This window comes from Camarhynchus parvulus, chromosome Z (genome assembly GCF_901933205.1).
Source record: "Camarhynchus parvulus chromosome Z, STF_HiC, whole genome shotgun sequence".
NCBI classification, from domain to species: Eukaryota; Metazoa; Chordata; class Aves; order Passeriformes; family Thraupidae; genus Camarhynchus; species Camarhynchus parvulus.
In genome coordinates, this window is record NC_044601.1 from 36581918 (window position 1) to 36605596 (window position 23679).

At 38.1% G+C, this 23679-nt stretch overlaps 1 protein-coding gene across 4 annotated transcripts in view; it reads right to left on the reverse strand.

Moving 5' to 3' along the window:
* AOPEP (aminopeptidase O (putative)) overlaps positions 1-17336 on the reverse strand; it is a 186158-nt gene extending 168822 nt beyond the window's left edge. For 3 of the 4 annotated variants that reach the window (XR_004061498.1, XM_030968819.1, XM_030968817.1), the window contains exons 1-3: positions 16820-16958; positions 8310-9263; positions 1015-1181 (exon numbers count right to left, since the gene is read on the reverse strand). Coding sequence is in view for 3 of the 4 variants with exons in the window: in XM_030968819.1 (XP_030824679.1) it covers positions 1015-1181; positions 8310-9115 (973 nt within the window). In the remaining variant the exon portion in view is untranslated. Of the gene's footprint in view, positions 1-1014; positions 1182-8309; positions 9264-16819; positions 16959-17214 lie in introns of those variants that run through there. The other variant, XM_030968818.1, reaches the window with a different exon arrangement.
* Positions 17337-23679: the final 6343 nt, after the last annotated feature.

Consider the following 23679-nt stretch of genomic DNA (forward strand, 5'->3'; position numbering starts at 1 on the left):
TCAAGAGGGTCCTTGCTTTCTTGATGCTGAGACAGGAAAGTATTATTCTCCAAGAGAACTGAGCAGCTCATCATAGCAGTTTTCCATATTTCAGCAGCAGAGACAAACCTTGAAAGAGGCCCCATATACGGCCAAATATAACCAGACAATTCCATGAAAATGGATTAACTGATGATTCTCAAATCAAGAGACTTTCTCTTTTTTTTTCTGTTCAAGAATAAACCTGCCTATTTAAAGGGGAACAGAAGACATTTTTCCCCAGAAAAGTTTAATTCTAACCTTTTCTTACATGCTATGTCTCATCAGAACTACTCACACGAGAAAATACAGACCCAGTTTGACAGATTATATGAAAACTCACAAGACCCACTCCATTTTATGTAGAACTTACACAAGCCTTAAAAACTTCTTTCTCTGTGCAGAAAGACATTTACATAATAAAGTATAACCAACACAGAAGAAATCCTTGTTTGCTTACTGTTGAAAAAGGTATGTTTTATCAATGCAAAAAACACGCACAGAGATCAGATTTTCAGGGCACTGACCAGATATTCTTCAGATATTCCATGTATTCCAGGCAACACATATGGCACAATGGCTGCTTCTAATCACACACTGAACGACACTCAGAGTGGAGAGCTAAAACTGAAAGATAGTTATCTACCAAGGCCTGAAGTTGTTGAGAGCCTGATAAGGTTTGCATCTACAAAACTTGAGTACACTGTGATTAAAATAAAGCAAATTTATGAAAAATTAAATCTAGGTTTGGAAATACAGAGGGAGAAAAAATCAACACAGTGAAATGCAGAAATGTAGATACTTCAAATACTTATGAAGTTATCCCTAAGGCCTTGAGCAGATACCTTTTCCACAGAATGACATGGAGATTACAGAGAGACATGGAAATGTTTTTAAGGCTAGGAACTTCATTCTTTCACAAATCACTTATTTACCAATCTTGGTTTCTAATTATAAAATTATGGAAAATAATTTGCCTTGAAAAATGTATTTCACCTTCTTGAAGCTGGACTGGTTCTGCTGAGTTTTCACCACTCATTAACACAACAAAGCCTGCAGCTGTTCGAACAGAGGCTTGCCATGTTGACAAGGCAATTGGTGGTTCTTGGCATGGAAAGAGGGCTCTGTTGTTTATTGGTGATCCCATTGTGTAAACACATGGCCTAGATGGAAGCAAAAGAGATTGACATTGGAATTACAATAAGAAAGACTGAATTAAGTTCTACATAAAAAAATCAAAGGTGCTGTCGTACTGAGGTGGTTTCTTTAACTTCAGTTCTGCAGGTTCCGAACCTGTATGATGTGAACTAATGAAAATACAACCTAAGTAATTGAAGACAAGAAAAGCAAGATTACTACAATACCTTCAGATTAGAAAAGACTAACTCCAGTCTTTTCGCTCTCCTGTTTTTGCATGAGTCTTCCAGCCTCATACAATAGCTTCCAGTTGAACCCATAAGGTCAAAGAAGGCTTCTGAGTATCTTCTGACAATGCCATTGCAGGGCTTCACCAACACCTGTGACACCTCCCTGCTATCATTCCAGTAGTGCTTTCACTATCATGAATCCAGTCTCCTGGATTAGCAACCTGGAAGCTCATGAAAAATCAGCAGAAGACCTAGTTTTGAGTCTTCCTTATTCCAAGCCTCAATAAATCCTGGCATTTTTACATTTAATCTTAAAGGTAATGCATCCTAGCTCACTTGTCTTTGGGAATTTCAGCCACAGGGCATATAAAAAGAATTAATTTCTACCCTGTTAGCTTCAGCCTCCTTCTTGCTGCTTACATAGAAATCTTCCTTGTAGTACTGCTTTTTTTGTAGTTACTCTAAACCTCTCCCCAGCCAAACCTCTCAGTCTACTATCCCTGTCCAATTTCAGCTGCAATATTTCATGACAGTAAATTTCTTATTAACCATTTAGCTGCAGCTGGGAAGGTAACAAGGCCTTTCATTAGCTCCTTCTAACTTGCTATTGCTGGTGGATGGACTTAATGATTCTTTGTTTACTTATTTTGTTCTGTTTTGCAGTATTATCTAAATTTCTATTATGTGTGTAACAACACCACTTATCTTAAGAAAAAAGGCTATTTTTAAAATTATAAATTGTATAAAAAAATCCACAATCAACAGGTTTCTTCAGTAAAAGAAAGAAAGTCCTGAAATCATCACTTCACTACAATGAACTTTTTAAAACCTACGATATTTAAAGCTAAATATTATGGGAGCAAAATACATTATTTTGTGAACTCTTGAAGCTAAAAATATTCTGATCAGTATCTTTCATTACTTGAGTTGAAAAATTATCAAAACACTTCAGAAAGTAGGAGACAAATTGTTAGAGCAAAACTGATTTTTCAATGGCTAAAATCTTAAGATTTTATTTACTCCCCTCCTAACTGCTATTCCTTTGAAATTATTCCTTCTCCAAAGCCAACTTCAAACTATACAGAGAGAAAGGACATGGAAATACTGAGTCACAGATTAAATATACTCCAAAGATATTTTTGCCCTCTTGTCATTGCTATCTCTGCTATTGGATCCAGAGCTGTCTTGGCACATTAAATTACTGTGGCCTAACTAATGCAGGCCAGTTATTTTCCAGCAAATGAGAGAGGAAAGCTGCAGTTTAATTAGGCATTATTGTTAATGCACACAAGCAGGAAAAGAAAATGGTCTAACTTCCCCCATCATGTACCAGAGTGAATAGAGTAGGACCTAGACATCGAGTGAAGTTCAGGTAACTGCAGTGGAGAGAAAGCCAAATGGTTATTTTTTAATCAGCAAAACATAATGTACAGCTAAATGTAATAGACCACTAATCTGCATGGATTTTTAACTTACTTAGTTAGAATTAAACTCCTAAAACTGTATCTGTAACCTATCTGATATACATAGAATAATTGTTTTTTCTCCCATAAAAAAAAAAAGAGTGCATGCCAGTGAGTTCACAGGAAAAAAGAAGAACCTGTTTTCTCACCTTCTAGGAAGACCTGCTTCCCCCTAGTAATGTTAGTCAAGAGCTACTGCGATTATTATTTACCCTAAAACACATACGTGCTGAGAAGGTGTGGAAAGGAAAAAGGAAAGGTGGGATAAGTGACTACTGCTACACACATTTTCCTAATGATTTGCCATGCACAGTGAAGGCTGTTTTGCTTGGTGCCATTGGTACAATCCCCTCTAAAGAGCAGTATAGGGGATCTTCATATTCTGTACAGGGAAATGCCACAATGACAGAGAAAACTGGCTGGCAGAACAGTGCTAAACTAAATGTTATAATGCTGTGTCAAATACGATATAAACACTACAGATAATAGATGCTACCAAGAACATTTATGTCACCTGCTCTCAGAGAGCACCTTTACCTGCAGACCATAAGGTATTTTACAGATAATGTCAATATCATTTTGCAGATGGGGAAAATGAAACTCAGTGAACAGATATGCTTAGTGCTAGCACTCAAGCTGCTCCTGCAGGCTTAGTTCTAAGCCTCCTAGTCCAGTAGCTTTTTTTTCCCTACGACATTTCAATTCTAAAATATACACACACAGGATGGTCACAAGTGTCTACCATAAAAGCCCAAGTAGAAAGTGAGTTAGGTAAGTGGAGAAAGACTGGTCACATACATAATCTGTTCTTCAGACGTAGGACTTCTTTCCACTCCTCACCCATTTTAATACAATTTTTGACCAGATATATTTATTAACTTCATTATTTTCCTAAATATACCCAATTATGTCAGTCTGCTAAAAAATAGTAATGAAATAGACAGGTTCTAAATATTAAAGGAAACAATCAGAAAAACAATTATGTAAGCCTTTAATTAGATATTTGTTATACTCCTTTTACAGTGGTAATTTCTTTTTATAGACTTGGTAATTGTGCAATGCTACTTAAGGTATCCACTGCCGCTGACAATTGTCTTTGTTTGGGGTCAGGCAGCACAAATTCAGCACATAAGAGGACCAGAAATATAATTCTTATCCTGGTATCAATCGGTTTCTTCGTTTGATCCAGAAAAAAAAACCAGCTAACCTAAGCACATGATAGAATAGCAAATACAAATAATTAGGTTTAGACTGGTCTTGTCAATTGATGCCTGTATTTGCCCTTTTTGAATCATTTATCTCTATGCCTCCTAGCAAGAAACTTCACAGTTCCTTTCCTCTTTCTACTACCTATGCCTTTCACCCCAGTCTTTAACTTTTAATGGTCTTGTAATACTCAAATCATCTACTTATGTAATATTTATGCCAACCATAATCTTTGCCAAGATAGGTTTCAAGAGTTAAGGAAATTTCATGGAGCAAAAGACAGATAAGCAGAGTACTCAGAATATTTATCTAGTTATTTGTCACACTGGAAGAACAAACACCCACAAAAGATTCACAAAACACAGGAGTGACATCTCAAGTCACTCCTCTGGACAACTTTATGACATGTAAACAAAGCAAACAAACAAACAAAAAAAGAGGCATATCCTGAGTACAAAATAAATGGATTTGATATGCCTGGAAATGTAGGAGGTAAGAAACAAATATTTCTAAAATATTTAAATTATCTCCTCTGAATCGGAAAAATGGGTAAATTTTCCCAAGTGAACAGCCGTCCAGACTACAAACATTACCACTAGTTGTGGTAATGTTTGTGTTTGCCCCAAGAGGAGACTAGAGACTGTGTGTTGTTCAGTAATCTCCCTGATGAGAATTTGATTCATGCAATTGTAACTCATCAGTAGTCCACATATCTTTACAACTCAACAAAATCAGTTCAAACCAGCTCTTAGCAGATCTCCCTCTCCATGTAAGCCTACCCACTACACTATAATAATGAATTAACACAATCTTCAAACTAATAATAAAAGTTTAGTTGATAATCTGTTCTTTGAGCTGGAATCTGCAGACCTTGAGATGCCTGCCATCAAACATACTCTGAAGCATACTCTAAGGGTCACCCATGTCAAACTGCTTTGCCTAATGTCTGAGGCTTTATCAGGGGAAAAGCCCACCTCAGAAACTCTATCCCTTCCCTCTATTTGAAAAATTACATCCCCTATTTCTGCAAAGGCTGTCTCCGTTTAAGGATGTGAGGGGACACCCTCCAACTACAAGGCCAATCCCTGTAAAAGTACTGCTTTTTGCAGCTGTTCCTTACTCTAAATTCCATTGTCAAAGCAGCAGGACTTTCTGGCATCTAAATTGCATGAAATTTTTTACTCTGCCTTATCAATTTACATATCTGCAAGGTTCCAGTGACTGTCATCAGATTCCACCAGAGCAGGTGTTCTTGTTTACATTTTACTGTTGAAAAAAACACCAATCAATAATACTAACGTTTCCCATTGTCTTCCTTTTAGTTAAGACAAATAATTCAGAGGACAGAATTTATATTTTTTACAAATATTGGTTTGTTGCCTTCCACATTTCGGGAATATCAAGTCCATTTATTTTGTACTCAGGGTTTGCCCAGTTTTTTTTGTTTGGTTTTGATTTGGTTTTTTTGGTTTTTGTTTGCTTGTGCTTTGGGGTTTTTTTGTGGTTTATTTTTGTTTGTTTGTTTTACTTTTCCATTCTATTAATATCATTTGTCAGTCTTTAGAATTCATTGCATATCACATGAATAATCCAATGAACTTCAAAAAACTTCATTAATTTGTCAAATATTTATATTCTCATATTCCCATTACTGGGAACAAAATTAAAGTAACAGTAGAGATTCTCCACAGTTGAGGAGAGCCTCTTAGGGTTTGGTCTGCGACCTACCAGGGTTCTCAACTATCTTATTCTATCAAAACTTGCCTATGAAGAAAACCAAATTCTTTCCTTCCTGCACTTCCAGCTTCCAAGAGCACAGAACAATGCTAACTCACACCACTGAAAAACCAAACATCTATTTTCATGACAGATTTTATAATTTGTAGTAAATAACTTTACCTTCCAAATTAACCTCAGTAGTATTTTCCAAACACATCTTATTACCTTCTATTCTCTTCCCCACTGTACTTACTTTCAATTAGATTAGCTCCCTAATATGCCTTACGACCCAGCTGTACACACACCTGTGTCATCATACCAGTGATGCAAGGAACTAGCACGCAAGTTTAGAGAGGTCAGAAGTGTCCCTTTCATCAAGTGTATTTTGGTAGGTGTCCTGGTCATACATATGTCCTTTATACCTTACCTCCTTTCCTCTTTCCATTAGCACAAGTCAGCCCTGTCATTGCCTTTTTTGTTTGGTCACAAAAGCTTGGACAGGGAAATACTGAAATTCCACATATTCAGTTCCTCTACTAAAAACAGAAATGTGTCCTGCTGTGATAACATGTTTGTATACATGTATCTGACCTTGCCTAAGCTCATCTCACAAAGCTTTGTTTCAGCTGGTGTTGTTTGTGTATTACAATACATCATTCTTTAAAACAAATAAAATGGAGCTCTTGATAAAATTGTGCATAGGCTAAATTTCAAAACATTGTACAAGTATTAAATTATAGGAAACATTGGAAGCGGTTACACAATGTGTGTACTTTATTATTTATTTTTCTTCAGTGTTGGAACCATAGTATAGTCTTCTTTGGTAAAGGATTTGACATCTGAAATAAAAAAGCACCAGACACATAATTTGGAACAATCTGAAGAATCCTCATATGGCAATATGAGATTTACCACTATCTTTATGGGCTCATCACATATAGAATTTGATTTTAGAAAGATTGTAATGATTATGCTATGAGAACTTATTTTCAGACAGACATTAGTTTTTGGACTAATGTAGGCCTGATAATAAATCAGTTTGTACTACTTTATACCATCAAACTTCTGGATCAATGTCAAGCCTGCTTTTTCTGCTCCATTACTAATCCATAAAATTCTATTCATTAGTGTACAACTGCCATGAAACATCACTAAAGTTAAAATAATGCTTTGCAGTGAAAGACTTACAAAGAGTCAAAATTGTTCATGATTTAGACGCTTAAAAGAAACATTCAAATGCTCAAACCACAGAGAGGAGGAGTCCTATACCAGCTGAGTCTTGCTAACATTAGTTAGGCAGGCAGGTGGACATAGACATGTGATCTTGGTCAATTGCTCTACCTTCACATGCAGTCAAAATTCAGAATTTTCAGATATAAGGGTACTATATCAAGTTAAATTTCCTAAACTCATACCAAAAATAACTCCTCAGAGAGTGAGGAAAGGAAGGGAAAGAAATAATGAATACGACTGAGGCATTTCTGGAGTTGATGGTGCTTACAGATTAGTAGCAGAATTCCCTCATCATGACAAATACAATCAAAAGGCCTCATTATCTTCACCAACACAGATGCTAGTGAAAAGACTTAATTTATATAATTTAATATAACTGAAATAAAATATATTATTTTTATTATATAATTATATAAAAATTATAAAATTATCTAAAAAATCTATAAAATTAAGAAAATAATTTATATAATTTAATATAACTGAAATAAAAGATAACCATTTATCTTTTGACTGGGAAAGGAAAGCAAGTATTCAATTAGATCACATTTGTTCCTTATCTTCCAACTTTGTTCCTGCTTTTTAGACATCAGAAAGAAATAACAGCCATTAAAATCCACATTTCCACATTCCAATAAAACAATTACAGTTGTAAAAGTCAAGAGTGTATTGTAGTTTCTCTTCTATAAAAGGCTTATATTAAAGATTTCTGTACAATACCATGTCCTTTCCATTAACACTAGATAAAATGCCAATTTTTCTTTCAGTTTGCAGTTCATTTGCTATCATCAATGTTCTTAACATTATAGATGAAGAAGATTTTGAAAGCTGATTATGAGAGACTAAACAGGAAAAGACTGTATTTCTAAGTTTATTACAATATTGATAAAGGACTAATTGTGAAGTAATTCTATTAAATGTTAGTATATTGAATTTTATGCTGTGTAAGCCAGGAAGGAAAAAGAGCACAAAGCAACCTGTCACTCATACCTTTTCTTTCCCTAAATGATAATTCCCCATTCCCTGCACACACATTGAAATACACACAAGTTATTTACTCCCACCCAGAAAGACCAAACACAACCACTAAGATAGGCCTGTGATCTTCAATTCCCTTAGGGTTTCACGAGCAGAGAGATTGTCTGTAGTTCTACAGGACAGCAAAAGGATTCAAATCAAGGATGAAATGAAAGCTGTGGAACAGTGTACTCATCATCTTCACAGTTGCTCAGCAATTATATGATTTTCCATTCTTGCACCTATTTAAATTTATTGCATACAAAGCTTTCAGCAAACAGTTACATACCTGCCACTCTGGTCTGTAGTCCATGTAACAGATCTTCCTTCTGGCTTAGTTTTGTACCATATTCTTATTGCATGAGGAAAGTCTGCTGGAGACTGAATTCCTGATTTCCTTATCTCCAAGCTCCAGGTGCCAGTACTAAACAGAAGCTCCCCACAGCCAGGTGCCTGGCTACAGTGAGTAAAATAGTATAGCTGTTCCTTCCAGCGATCTGCAGGTAAAGTCACAAGTTCATGTACAATCTGATTCCTGAGATTTTCCAGCTCCTTTGAAACACCAGTTAGCTTGGCAGACCTTGTAAATTTTTCAATGCCTGACACAGCAGCAACATCTACCTCTTCAACCTTTAGCACAGATAAATCACAGCAGTCCAATACCAGCAGAAAATCCTTGTTTCCATGATCCTCTATGTCACAGCAGTCCTTTGAACTAGAAATCCCAGAAGCCTGTTCATTGTTGCTATGGTTACTATTTTCATCAGAAGTAGCTTCCTCTTCTTTACCACTGACAGCAAAATCATTACATTCTGTTTTAGATGAACAGGTACTAACATTTATCATAGGAATGTGGCAGGGTTCAGATGCCCTCATTTTACAGGTTTCATCAAACTGTGACTGGCAGCATTCTTTGCCAGCACTGATGGTTTTCCTATACTGGCTCCCAGTCTCAAAGAACAAAACTATGCTGCCTTCAATAACTTTACTTTTAAAATCCACATCCAAGTCCAATACATAGTGCTTTACAAGCATGTAGCTAGTGTTTGCCATTAAAGGCAAATCATCCTTCATGGGGTCTAGCTGTGTCTCCATGTTCACCTATTGGGCAACTGTTTCACAAAGCCTTGAACAATTCTGACATATGATGACTCCAGAAGGAGAATATTCAGTCTCCCAGTGCTAAAAATAATTTTGAATAAGATTACAAGATTGAAATTGTAGTTTATCCACTTCTTGCACTCTAAAAAGAAAAAAAAGAAAGAAAATCATCTCACAACCATTTCTGAAATGCACTGATTCTAAATCTATTTAAAGTCCAGCTGCCTTTATTACAATAGTACTGCAAAGGGGTGATTGTATCTCCACACAATGGCATCAGGCCAGAATGGCATCTGCTTGCTTCAGGATTTTCTGTCAAGGACCAGTGGCTGTATTTTTCAGATAAGAACTCAAATACTTTCATTTCAGTTGTCCTTTCAGAGAAGAATTCAAATGAAAGTATTTCTAGACAGCTTTTATAAACTGATAGAAAAAACCAAAAGTATCAAAAGATAGTGATATATTTCTGCTGTGATTTTAGATAACAAGAGTAAGTTTAAATCACCTCATAGGTCTTAAATGTTTAGAGTAATAAATTCCTATATACAATGCTTGTCCACAGATTAATGTACTTTCCACATTACAACCACTCTCATACCAGCTCTTACAAGAAAATCAGCCAATTTACAATTTGCATTCCAAGTATTCATTTGAGATTGCTCATGAAGATTTTTAAAATCTTAAATACCTGAGGTATATAATTACATTTTTGTAGCTGAAAACTCACAACAACAACTTAGAATAGTGCCTTACAGAAAACAAAAAGTCTTTTCACTGGAAATTAAGTACATACCTATAAAGGCACAAAAATACTAAAATGCACCAACGTTTGTTGCAACAATAGAGAGAAGTTCATCACAAAGTTGAACTGACATACATTCCTGTTCTGCTATGACCATTTGCCTCAGTCATGCACTTTTAGCCCACTTAAATCCTTTCTGTTTGCTTTCTAGATAAGGAAGAGATATCAGAGGATGAAATACAGACAGTTCTCTCCCTGGCATTTCAGTGACACTCACCATGACTTAGAAGCAGCCAGGCCTGCTTCTAAGTGCCTTAAGAGAACAGACACCCCATTGTGACATGCATAATCCATTTCACAGTTTTACACCTCATCACAGACTTCACTATCCAAAGCAAATTTTTATGTAGTTCTCCAAGTCAGCACAGAGGGGAAATCACTCCCCAGCGACTTGCTGTATCTTTTCTGTAGGAATCCAGGGCACGCTATCAAGCTACTATCATTATGTGAAAGGCTCAGGGCAAGAAACTGTCCATATAGTTCTCTAAACTAGTTTCACACAAGGCACAAAAACATACTTACCTCAGTGGCTTTCTAGCTGTCAGAAATAGCTCTTTCAGGGCTGTCTTTGACAGCAAGCTGAGATAAACCTTCCTTTGAATTTTTAACAATCTTTCAGTACTTTTACAAACATACCTGGGCAACAAGCTCACATCAGAAGGTTCTTTCACTGAAATAGCTCAGTAAATTCAGGCAACATGAGCAATGCATCTGTGATGTCTGTGTAATGCTGTGGACTGAACCTGATGTTACCTGGATTTTTTTCTGACTACCAAAACCTCATGACTGCTAGCAGGTCAAGTAATTATTGGTGATAGTAAAGAAATGAAGTGACTTGGTGGGGAAAACCCCAACATTTAACTAACACTCAAACTCTTGTTTTGCACAAACACATTTTTAATTTGTAAATATTTATAATATAATACTGACACCTTTTGTAAATGTGAGTACTATCCTATACACACAATTGTAGGGAGGAGAGGCCAGTCTTGGGAAAGGCAATTAGGGAAGATTACCTGCTATAGCCCAAGTCCTGACTGGGTGTGTACAGCAGATGCAGGCAGCCTCCCCCTAGAGGGGCATGGAGAAAAGGCAAGCAAAAACATCTAAGCTGTCTTGCAAATACAACTATCCTCCACGCATTGCAAGGCATTACACTGAGCTAATTTCTTAAAACTGCAAAAATTGATTGGTTTTTTTATTCTGTAGAGCTGCTTTTTTTTGTTACTGAAATGAAACACTAAATGAAAAGGGAATGAGAAAATAAAGAATTAGAACAGAAATATACAGTTTTAAGTCTAAGAATACCAAAATATACTCCCAGAAAACAGCATTCTCTGTCATTGTCATGAACAGCACTGCCAATTTTATGACATTCTAATACATGGATAAATGTTTGTGTCCCAGACAAGATGGGTATCTACTCCTTCAGGCTCTGGTTGGCTTATGCAGTATTGGACCTCAACCACCTAGGGAAATTACCAGTTTTATTCAAGAAGAAAACACAGAAATGAACTGTTCATTTGGACACTGAAATAGACAGTGGACACTTAAATAGAGGGCCTTTTATTACCAAGGAAAACGCAAGAGAGGAGGGCACTGAGTGACCATGCACACAACCCCTGTAGCAATGAAACAACACAGGAATCACATTAAAGCAAACCTGAAATAAAGCCAAGTGAAAAAAAAAATGCAAGCAAAAAAAAAAAAGGTAAATGAAGTATGCACTTCAGCAAAAGAGGAGGATAAAAATTACAACAGAATGTAATATCAAAGTTAAAAGGTAATGAACTTTTTCACAAAATTTTTTAAAGGACCATTCTCATCACATGTAACTGAACAGGACAAAATTATTTATATGTATATATTTTGCTACATTTGTTTAAAGTCTAGGTATCTGTACATTTGCTTTCAATCAGTAATGCTAGTTCAACCATGTTGTAAAACAACATACTGATCCTTTGTTTGAAATTTAGCATCTACACATAGACTGTCCCTCATTGGTCCAACATGACAAAACCACTGAGATGACATACAGAGAAAGTATGTGAACACTCACAGAAGAAAGAAGTTGTAATGACAGATACTAGGAACTGGTGAGGAGGAAAAAGGTAGCCGTGCAACTATCAAATATGTAAACCCCATTCTCTTCTTTGTATAGACTGTGATGTCTTTTCATAAATACATGATAATTTGGGGGGTTTAACTGAACAAGCTGTAAATAATGATTTTATTTACCATTTGATTCCAACAGCATTCGAATAAATATAACTTCATGGTGTCTTTTCTTCAATCAAGTCTTCCCAAAAATTGTAAATAAATCATAGTATTATTATCCCTCCAACATGGTTACTACTGCTGGTACTGAAATACAGCCTGTTGAAGTACTAGGCAGAATCAACAGCAGCTGCAATGCTATACAAATTTGCAACTCAAGCCCAGGTAAAAAAACAAAGGATTCTTTCTGACAAAGGAAGAATTATTTCCTACATTTTTTGTGACAAATTAAGTACAGACTGAGATGAAGTGTAAAAACCTTAACTCCCAAACTGTGTACAATCATACAACTAATTCAGTCTAGCATTTGCCATTCATTCTGTATTTCTTTTCATTTTTCCTTAATACGTTAAAAGAAATTCTAATAATGATGTTGATATAATACAGGAAACATTTTTACCTCACTTTCTGAAGCAAACCCCTTGCTGTACACCTTGAAAGTTCTCTGCATGTATTCAAGCTTTGTGTATGTAAAGAGTAAATCTTTTACTACTGCTTCAGAAATATGTTGTTCTGGGAAATATTCTTTGAATTTGGTACAATAAGTTTTTCACTATCTTACACATATATCAAGGTACTGGCATCACAGAAAAGATACATTTTTTTGACATTTTTTTAAAAATACATCTCTTATTCAACATTGTCTCATTGTCTTCTGTAACATTTTTTGCTATACTATGCCCATAATATCTGGTTTCATTTCTGTGCAATTAACGCATTTCACCTTTAGAAAAGGAGATTCTTTAGCTGAACTCCAGGCACCAAAAAAAAAAAAAGAAAAAAAAGAAATTGTAATGCTGCTACAAAGTCCTGGCGATCATTTAATAAACAGTGTTTCATGACATACTTCTTTCCCACAGAGATGTAAAAAATTACTAGTATATTTTAAAGATAGACCTTAAATTCAATGGATCTTTCTTATTAAATGTACTTTGTAAATACATTTTGTAAGTAATAAAAGTAATAAAATTACAGGGAAGGCTAATTATTTGGTTTTATGTTTTAATATTTTAGAAGACAGATGTTCACAAAAGAATAAACAATAACAGCAGATGGTGACCAACATTAATAGAGTCAATCTTGATCAGCAGCACATAATAGAATCACATAAAAGACATGAAGAATGGGAAACAGGAAAGATATGATCCTTTGGGGAATTATATTTGTATAACATTGTTTTCCATTCAATACAAAAAGTATCAGCCTGAATTTGAAACACAGGTCTCTGAAAGCAAATATGAGGAAAAAAAGTTTCCAGGCAACATAAAACACAATTGCAAAGTAGACAAGATTAAGCTTCCTAAAAATATCGGGGGGAAGTTTGTTTTTCATAGGCAATACACTGTAACTGATAGTTGCGGGTTTTAAAGTTAAAAGCAAAAAGGAAATAAAGAGATAGGGAAGAACTTCGAAATACAATGCTGTCCAGTGAAAGCTGAGGGAAAAAAAAACCCAGGGACAGCAGAACTCCACAGAATACCCATTTCAAATGGTGAACCATAAAGGGGAGGAGGAGAACTGTTATACAAAGAAGTCTAGTTAATCTTGTAAACAGCACATTAAAAACTAGAGTGATCAATTATGATAACTGATACTGATATTTCAGTGATCCAAAAAGCCGTTATTTTAAATGCTAATAGCTAACTACTCCAGTCTAACTCCACTCTAACAATAATAACCCAGATAAGAAAATTAGAAAAGCCTCTGAACTTGCTGAAATGTCCATCAGAGGCAATACTAGGTGGAAGCAAGTGAAAGGCTTACAAACTTTAAAAAACCCCAAACAAACCCACCTCGAAGAACAGAAGATGCATGGTCATTAGAGATGACTTCATAATATAGTGTCAGGAGCTAGAAATACACTATCAAGAATGTACTGAATTATCTACTCCCTTTCCAAGCACACACCTAATTTCACTGCGCTCCTGCTACACCAGCCAGCAAAGGACTCTCTCACATGTGACACTGTCATGGCTTACACAGCTGTGAAAGGCAGGCACAAAACACAGCTGCCTAAGATAGTTCTGCATCTTGTCACGAAGGCAAACACCAAACATGAAGCATACACAAAATACGTCTTGTTTCAGATCCCAACTGCAGCTGTCATTTTTCATGTATTTCCAAAATCTTAGAAAGCAAAACGGAATGAAAAGAGGGCCATACAATAGAAGATCAAGTCTCCAAGCAATCCAAGCAGTTATAGCTCTGTAGTTGATATCTAGCAAGCCCTGGAAAACTCCCAGCATGGAGTTGTTGCAAATATTTGCATACATAAACCAGTTAATGCCTTACAAACCATACCACTGTTTTTTATTGTGCAAAATCAAGGTCACAAAAAGTAACACACAAATGCTGTCACAAGTAGCAGGCATCAACCCCTAAGATGGTGCCCATTTCTATCCCAGCTTTTCTGGTTTTCACACCTCACACAAACTCATTCCCTGAAATAACAGTCCATTTAAGCAACTCCATAGAAATTTATGCAAATTTAGTTTTCTAGCAAACTAAGGATGGTCAGAAGAACCCTACCAATTTATGCTAAGCCTGCTTGAAGATCCTGCCAGAATCATCTGCTTTGATCAGCAGAGATAGCTATTTCCATGCACAGCCACTCAAGCACACAGCCTGGCAGGTGCACCTGAGCTGGTAATGTAAGCTAATATCCTGATCCACAAACAAGTATCTCTGAAGCACAGAGCACTCAATTGTGTTATGTACTCACGGTATTCTTCAAAAGGTGTAGAAGGATTTCAGTGACACAGACTTTCCCTACATGCCACTGGCCAGTATTCAGACACATTTAAACACCACCTTTTTATACAAGGAAAATAAGGCCATGTTTGGACTCTCTTCACCTTCAGCCAAGCATGATTTTCTTCATCGGTACAAAAAAGCTAATTCAACTGCTTCCAACCACCAAGTGCTAGAATTAAGGCTATAATACTCTCTACTTAACATTTGAAGAAACTTTAAAATGAAAAAAAAAGCACCTTTTGGATAAACATTCTCTTTGATAATTAGAAGATGTTTATAACTAATGCCATTTAAACTGCTTTCAAGGCAGCTCCTTCCAAATCCAGGTTTATACATTTTCCATGCAATACAAGACACTAAGATCTTACTAAGAACTCATTTTTGACCCCCAGCATCAACAATAATTTTACTCTTTAGATACGAAGGGATATGTATACATTATTTTTGGTAATTACAACTTTTTTTCCCTACACACCCATAACACAAATATCTAAGACACCTTAAGTCTTTTTAAGGCAAGAATGGGTTCTATAGATGAAAGTAAGGCTTAAACAAACTAGCAGAAACATTTGCTCATGTTAAACTACTATAAAACAATCCACAGAAGAGAGGTTACAGACCTCACTCTGCGTCACAAGAAAAACAGTGCATTTTGTAGCAAGGCTTTGATGTGAAAATTAATTCAATCACTGATATCCCTTGATAAAACAATTGGTACCATTCCAGAAGTCTCCTTTTAAGTCTGAAAACCATAGGAATAATGAGTATAACAGAAGATCTTCTTTACCAACTACAGCAGCAAGTTAGCAGAGAGGGAAATTTATTTCAATGAGCTGAAATGACAAGCCAAGAGATAATACTCCATCTTCCAGCTTAAATAATAAGAGAAATACCAAAAAAAGAAGTCCCCTTCTGCTCCCAAAATACTAATTCCCAGAGAAAAACACCCAAGACTGAAAAAGAAGCATAACTTACAACTGGTAAAGGAGCTAGAAAGAGGATCCTGATATTACTCTTAACCCATCCTTACTACATTGACAATTATTTGTATTACAGTAATGATCAAATACTTAAAGAGAGACCAAATATGTGTTTTACAATTTTCAGCCCCCAAATTTACCATTACTTTATTTATCAAAAGACCCAAAAAGAAAAGAAAAAAAAGAAAAAAAAAAAAAAAAAAGAAAAGAAAAGAAAAGAAAAGAAAAGAAAAGAAAAGAAAAGAAAAGAAAAGAAAAGAAAAGAAAAGAAAAGAACAAACCCCACCAAAATTAAAAAACAAAACAACCCCACAAAAACAAAACAAACCCCATGACCAACACTTGTGTAAGGACAGAATTTTCCAGTTTTTATTTTACAAAATTATTTCAAGGTGGACATAGGCCTGGGTAATTTGCTATACCTAACCCTGCTTGAACAGGGACTAGAAAATCTTCAGTGGTCCCTCCAAAGCCAGTGATTCTATAGACACGCTGAACAGCATTAAAGAGGAACTACCTTGGATTTTATTTCCATTCAAAATACACAAGGAAAGGTTGTGTACAACTGACTTTCAGGACATGGAGCACGCATGTCTGATGATATTCATATATAGGAATCGCCCAAATAAAATCCGTCCTGAAACAGAATGACTGCTTTCAACTTTATGCGACTGTAGTTAATGAATAATACCTACAATGTCAAAGAACTAAATCCTTAAGGCTGGAATCAGAAAAAGTCTTTTCAATGTTGACACTGGCAAACCATCTCAGCCATTTAACTAGACCTCTGAAATCTAACCATTATCCTGAGTAAAGGATACAACTAAGCTGAGATCCTCAGATTAATTACACGCCACCATCTATTAAGACAGGAGTTTCACCTACGTGTTTCCACTGTAAAGATGACAATGAGTGGAACAGATTTGAGAGGGTCGAACACATCCACGTTTAAAGTTCTTTCAGGACACCAGCAGCCCACAAGAATGCCATCGACCCAAGCTGCGTGAAAAAGGACAGCAGCGATCGCCGGCCGCAGGCTCCTTACTGCCTTGCATTCCGCCTCCTCCACTGCCCCCTAAGTTCTGGGCGCGGCCATTTAGTTTGTGAGGAAAGGCAGGGACGGAAAATGTTGTCACTTCCAGCAGCGGCTCCCTCGCACGAGGCGTGGCGGAGCGGCGGGAAGCGCTGCGGGACAGGGGCGCCGGCCCGTCCAGCCGAGCGCGGCGGGACCCGGCCGGAAGCACGGGGACGGGGGCGACGGACAGGGAAGGAACACTTACAGCGGCGGCCACTGCCCCGCCTGCGCGCCGGCTCCCGGGGCGTGTGCGGGGACACACGGGGACACGCCGTCCCCTGCCCGGCCCCGCCGGGCGCCCGAACTGCTGCTGCCGTCGCTGCCGCCACCCGCCCGCGCCCGGCGCCGCGCCGGCTTCACCTCCCCGCCCCTACGGCGCGGCCGCGGCGCCCGCTGATGAGCTCATCCGCCTGGGCCCGCCCCGCCACCGGCAGCGCCGCTGCCACCGGCACCGCCGCCGCCCGGGCCCGCCCCGCCACCGCCACCGCCACCGCCGCGGCCTTCGCCGGCCCCGGTGCGGGCAACCGAGTGTAAGGCGTCTGCTGTCAGCAGAGCTGGCCTCGCGTCCCCAGCTAGAGGCTGATTTGGTGGATGACAAGTTGCCCATCAGCGGGCAGCGCCCTTGTGGCCAGGAGGGCCCACGGTGTCTTGGGGCATCGGGAAGAACGTAGAGGGTTGAGGGAGGTGGTGCTCTCCGTCTGCTCGGCCCTCATGAGGCCGCATCTGGAGTGCTGTGTCCAGTTCTGGGCTCCTCAGTAAAAGAGAGACAAGGGGCAACAGGAAGAGGTCATAAACAGTGGCAACAGTGGCCATAAACATAAGAAATTTAACTTCCTTCACATAAGGAAGAATTTCTTTTGAATTGAAGGTTACAGAACACTGGAACAGGCTGTGCAGGACACGAAAGGTTTCCCTCTCTGGAGATACTCAAAACCCACATGGCTGTGTTCCTATGTAATCTGCTGTAAATGACCCTATCTGGGTGGGGGGCTTGGACTGGACCATTTCCAAAGATCCCTTCCAACCCTAACTATTTTGTGATTCTGTGAATTTCCCTCTCCCTCAGTGTGAGGGAAGAGGGCCAGGTAGGAATTGTACTGGTGCAGTTACTGGTGGTGATGTTCAGTGTTGGGATTGCCCAGCCATTTGCACCAGCCCTGGTGGGCACATTGAAATATCCACATGGAGACACACACTTTTTGTTTGCACACTGAGGTGGGGCCATGTGACTGATCTGCAGGCAGCCAAAATCCCAGTAGCCTCTGCTTAGAGCATAAATAAAAGCATTTCTTTTTACATCAGGTGTGTGATTAGATGCTTAATTCAGTCATTTAGATCGGCAATGAATGATTAATCTCTTGGAGCAGTTAATCACTGTTTACCTGATTCCATGTGACAGGGCTGGTTGGTGCAAGTTCCAAGGATGCACCTCAGTGGGAAGTTGTTCTGTTACTCCTGCAAGTAAAATGAAGAGACATGAAACATTTCCAGTGATTTTGAGCACTGAAACAACCCCATGAACATTTAATTATTTATGCAACATGGAAAACCACTGACAGCAAAATTTGGGAGTCTCTCCCAGAACTTCTAGTTGCATTTTCCAGAGCATTTTGAAGGCTGGTGGGAAATTTGGATTCAGATCCTTGCTAACCAGCAGAAATAGCAAACAAATTTCTTTCCCATCAAGCAATTGCTGTTATCCTTGGAATACAGGGACTTCCTGTCCCCATTGGACAAATTATGTTAGGCAGGGAATTTGTGAATGCAGTTTGAAAATCATCCTGAGGAGAAGGATTTGGCTTAGTTTGTGAATGTGTTGTCAGATGAAAACTTGTTTGCACCTGGTGGGCTAATACAGTGCTTACTCTTCAAAAACCACTGGCCTGTGGAACCACATAATGCTTATTCTGTAGGAACAACAATGGAAAGTAGCCAGCTCTGCTGTGCCAAATTTCACCAGTTCACCAGGTAGTCAGGTATGACTTTGGAGTCGCTGACCACCAGGGACCCCAAAAGAGACCCCCAGGACAGAAGGGCACATGCACAGAGGGGGAAGAACATATGTCAGTGATTTCAGGGAAATCAGTATCAATGTATGTTTATTCCAGGAAAATCAATGAATATGTATGTAAAGAATAGTATACAAACAGGAACTTTTTCTGTACTCAGCATGCACGATTTCTGCATCTGGCTAAAATCGTGCGTCTGGCTAAATAAAGAATACCTGCTTCTTAATGCTACACTGGTGTTAAGGACTTCTTTTCTTTTTCCTGATTTTTGGTATCAAATGCCTGTTAGCAGAAAATATAGGGGCACCAATACTGGACTCAGGAGCCTATATGACATTTGGATGCCTACTTGCCCTTGTGAATTGCAAACTTATTTAGAACAGGTCTGGTGAAAATGGTTTTTAAAGCATCAAAAACTGCCAGAAATCTCAATCTTTCCAAAGTAATACTAGCACTGGTAGGAACATTAAAGAAAATATCTCTGGCACAGCCAGATCCAGTAGAGGGTCTTCTGTTTGAGGATTGCATCCACACTACCCAAACTCCAGAAGGACTTTCTGACTAGGTCTATCTGCAGTAACCAAGAGAAGGCCAAGTCTAACATCAATATGCCACTTTGGTTAGGTTTAAGTATGTGTCCTGAATCCAGATAAAACCACTATTGTAGCAGTTCGTTTTGAGGAGATCTGAGATATGCAGATACATATATGTAGATATATAGATATAAACAATGAAACTACACATTACTTTGCAAATACTAGAAAATGAATATTTTTTTCTGATCAGGAAAACCACAGACTTAAGGAAATGCTGCACTGCAGCAGCCTTTGAGGGTTTTTTTGTTGTTTTCAGCGCACAATATAGTTCAAGTTTCCTACTGATATAATAGTGATGTACAGAGCTCTTTAATTTGACTGCACTTTGTTAAAGATCTGTGGATTGTCATCACTGTTGACTATTCTCACTTTTACTTGCAAACATGACAGCTTTTCCAGGGACTGAGAGAGTGCACCACTATAGCCTAAAGAAAATAAACCAGAATATCATCATGAGCATAAACCAACCTATTTCTTCCTCTATATTTACCCAAAATCTACTTATTTCTTGAAAGAAGAGCTGTTCTCTGACAAATACCATCTGTCCAAATGCATACAGCATGGCCCATTATCATCATCCTTCCTATTTACAAAAAATCACTGTCGACTGCTCTTGTCAAGTGAACAATGGATAGCCTGAGTTTTGGAGCCTTGTTTTATTTGACATCAAACATAAGCAAAGTAGTTACCTGCTTGTGAGTCACTAATGAATTTTATTTGTTACTAAAAAGAACAGCTTAGTGTAAAAATACTACTGTGACTCTCACCAAAGTAAAGATTACATAAAGGAGTATTTTTATACAGCTTATTCAGGCAATATTTCAACACTATTCATATTTAACACCTTTAGCAAGCATACTTTGTCAGTAGACAAATTCTAAAAGTAAAAAATACTGCAAGTAATTGCTGAATACTTTAAAAAATAATTCATCACTAGCATTTTGGTGCCAAACCTGACGGCAGTGGCAATTATTTGGAGCAGTTGCTATATGTAAGGAAGGTTGTGTTCTCTTCTTGAAACACTGAGAACAAAACTCAGTCTAACAAGTGGTGTCTGGACTGCTCACAATTAATAAACTCTATTTACAAACCACGTTTTAATTGATCACAATATGCCAATGACAAAGAAATAAAAGACATGAAGATTGTGTTCTGGAGTGACTAATACTGCCATTAACTAGCATAGTTGATAATACTAATTACTATGCTCGTTACCTTGTAATTAGTGTGATCTTGTAACTAGTATTTGCTCCATCCTGTGAAGTCAAAGCAGATTAGAGCTTGTTGTATAAATTCTTTTTCAACTACACTACGTGGTTGTGCTGTTCAGGAATAGTATGAGCCTATGTTAAAAATGGACTTCTTCTTCAGAGCTGCAAAAAGAAATGGTATGCGTGAGTATGGCACTTCATTGGCATAGCAAACTGCGCTGTTAAAGATCTGTTGAAGACTATATTTGACAATTGACATTGAAGATGCATTTGATGAAGAGTGTGCAAAATTTTGGTAACAGTTTGAAACTTGATGTTGGCTGCTTTCAAACTTCTTTGAACATATGACTTGCCTTGCACTGTTAATTATTTTTTGTGATAATAGGTCCTAAAACTGGTGCATTTGCCTGCACAGGTCAGAGTGGTCAGATGGCCCTGCTGCAGCTGAGCTTTATCCTCTTCCAAGGAAGCCCTTTCTACTTTAGTTGTTCCTGAAGCTGAAGTTTGGAGGCACTGTCCCACTTTGTCAGTATATAAAAGGAGACTTCTCTGCAAGTGGTTTCTGAAATATTCAAAATCAATGTGTTATGTATACCATATGTGAAAGCCTGCATAGCAATTAGCTGGAGACATCCTTGAAGCTCCAGGAGAGGCAGGGAAAAAACAAATTATACCTTGCCAGACTGCACACTTTGAAACAGCAAAAAGCAGCATTAAAAATGTATATATAAGAAGATAAAAATTAATTCAGATGCTGTGTTTTATCTTAGCTGGACATACAGCATTTGATTTCTTACATACAGATTTCTCACATACAGATTTGATATCTCTGGAAGCTTGGGCTTCCAGAGATATCTTTCACATGAAGTTACCTTTTTGGGATCAAGTATAAAGATAAAAATGGACTCCTGATCTTAGGATCAAATTTTATGTGGCTTCAGTAACAACTGCTCATCAATTTTAAGTTTTAGATAGCACTAGAGCTGCTAAATATAATATTTTCCTGTGGCTTGATTATTGAATTTAACTTGTGTTTTCCTAAAATCATTATTTCTTTTTTCTAGTCTGTTATTTCAGCTGCAGTGATTCTTACCCTGTTGTGCAGATGAATGCCCCACATAATGGTTGTCTTAATTTGGCCTCATGCTCTGGTACAAGTTTGGCCTGATCACATCTTAATATAGTTTTAAATGTGGAGGTCCAGCGGCCTGGCCTGACCAGCAAGCCAGCCATAGCCGAGATCAACCCAAGGCCACGGAAAGCAACACCCTAAGCTAGGGAACACTGTTTCAAGTTTGTGAGAGTTAAAGTTTGTTCCAACGGGCTCGTGGGAGTTACTATGTTAATATTAGTTACATCTCCGTTGTGATTGGTTAGAATGTTGCTAGAATGTTCCATGAGAGAGTGTAAAAATTGGGATTGCCCCTGCTTGGAGGTTTTAGTGTTTGGCTGTATTCGGGAGCACTCCTGTTACTGTGGCAAAATAAAGGACCCTCAGATTTTCCTTCTGAGTTGACCCTTTGCAATTGCTCCTGTCCTCACGGGCATGGATGGAGTGATGTGCCATTCAAATATCGGAGAAAGAGACTGAAAAGTCTGGCCTTCAGAAAACTGTTCTCAACAAGCACAAGAAAATTATTTGCTGCCCCTGAGACTGTGGGTTTCATTATGCTTAATGGAGAGATCAGCTCATTGTGAATCCATCCAGCTGGAACACCAAGGGGAAGCTGAATGGACTGAATCACCATTAAAAACTCCTGTTCACTCTTTGATCTCCAAATGTAATGTAAACAAAGAATTTAAGTAAACTTATGCATAATTCAGTAGTGACTTGCCATTGGCAAAAGAAAGAAAAGGGCAGGAACACAAAAAATGCTACAGGGTAGAATTAAATATAAGCAAATGAGCATCTAGAGAATATTTTATAATATGACAGTCTGTAAATCTTCTGGCACATAACTAGAGGAGAATGGCTGCAGGGAATTCAGAGAATGGCCTGTGGTGCTGCAACCCATCCATTCCCCATATGTCAGAAAGAAATATGATCGCATCCCTTAAGAATACAAGTTGCTTGGTGCCAAGATAAATTTCACTTGTTGCCTCGAGATGCCTTGTATAGTATATCCTCCCTTTTTTGAGCAAGAAGAAGTAGAAAGGTGTCAAGGTCTAGTTTCCTGAGCCAGCTGTCCACTGTCAGGGGCCCCTGAGGTGCAAAGGGTGTCCAAAGGTGCAGCTGCTGGCCCCTCAGCTCTGGGGCCATCCTCCGCCTTCCTGCCAGCTGTGCCCCTGCATATCAGCAGCTCTGTCTGTAACATCCATAAGAAGCTACAGGAATGCACTCAAATCTTTGGCTGCAGACTGTGTAGATTTTTCAGACAATACCAAAAGTAAATATTATAGAGGGCTCAGATCTGCAGCTCAGCTGCAGTTCAGATCTGCAGATTCAGCTTCCCACATCATTTGATTCAAAATCTACAAGAAAGCTTATGCAGAGATGGATGGTGAGGACTTAAGCTGGAAAGTCAGACAAAGATTTATGTAGAACTCTCCATCTCTTTCAGGCCAGTAAGCACTGTCTCAATATTTAAGTAGCATACACACCAGCCTGAGAAGGCACTGATTGAAACTGACTATAAAGTGACTTAGCATAGACGTGTGACAAAGTTGTGTCCCCATTTCTTAACTGCCCTCTGGTTACTGAATCTGGGAACCAAGATCTCAGAACTGGACTCAGAATACAACAAATTAAAGTAATTCCATTAAGAATTAATTTCTTAAAAAACAGCATAATTCTTTTTTTTCTGGTTTCTTCAGCATGTTCACCATATTTCCTACCCTAGGAACTAAGCTGTGT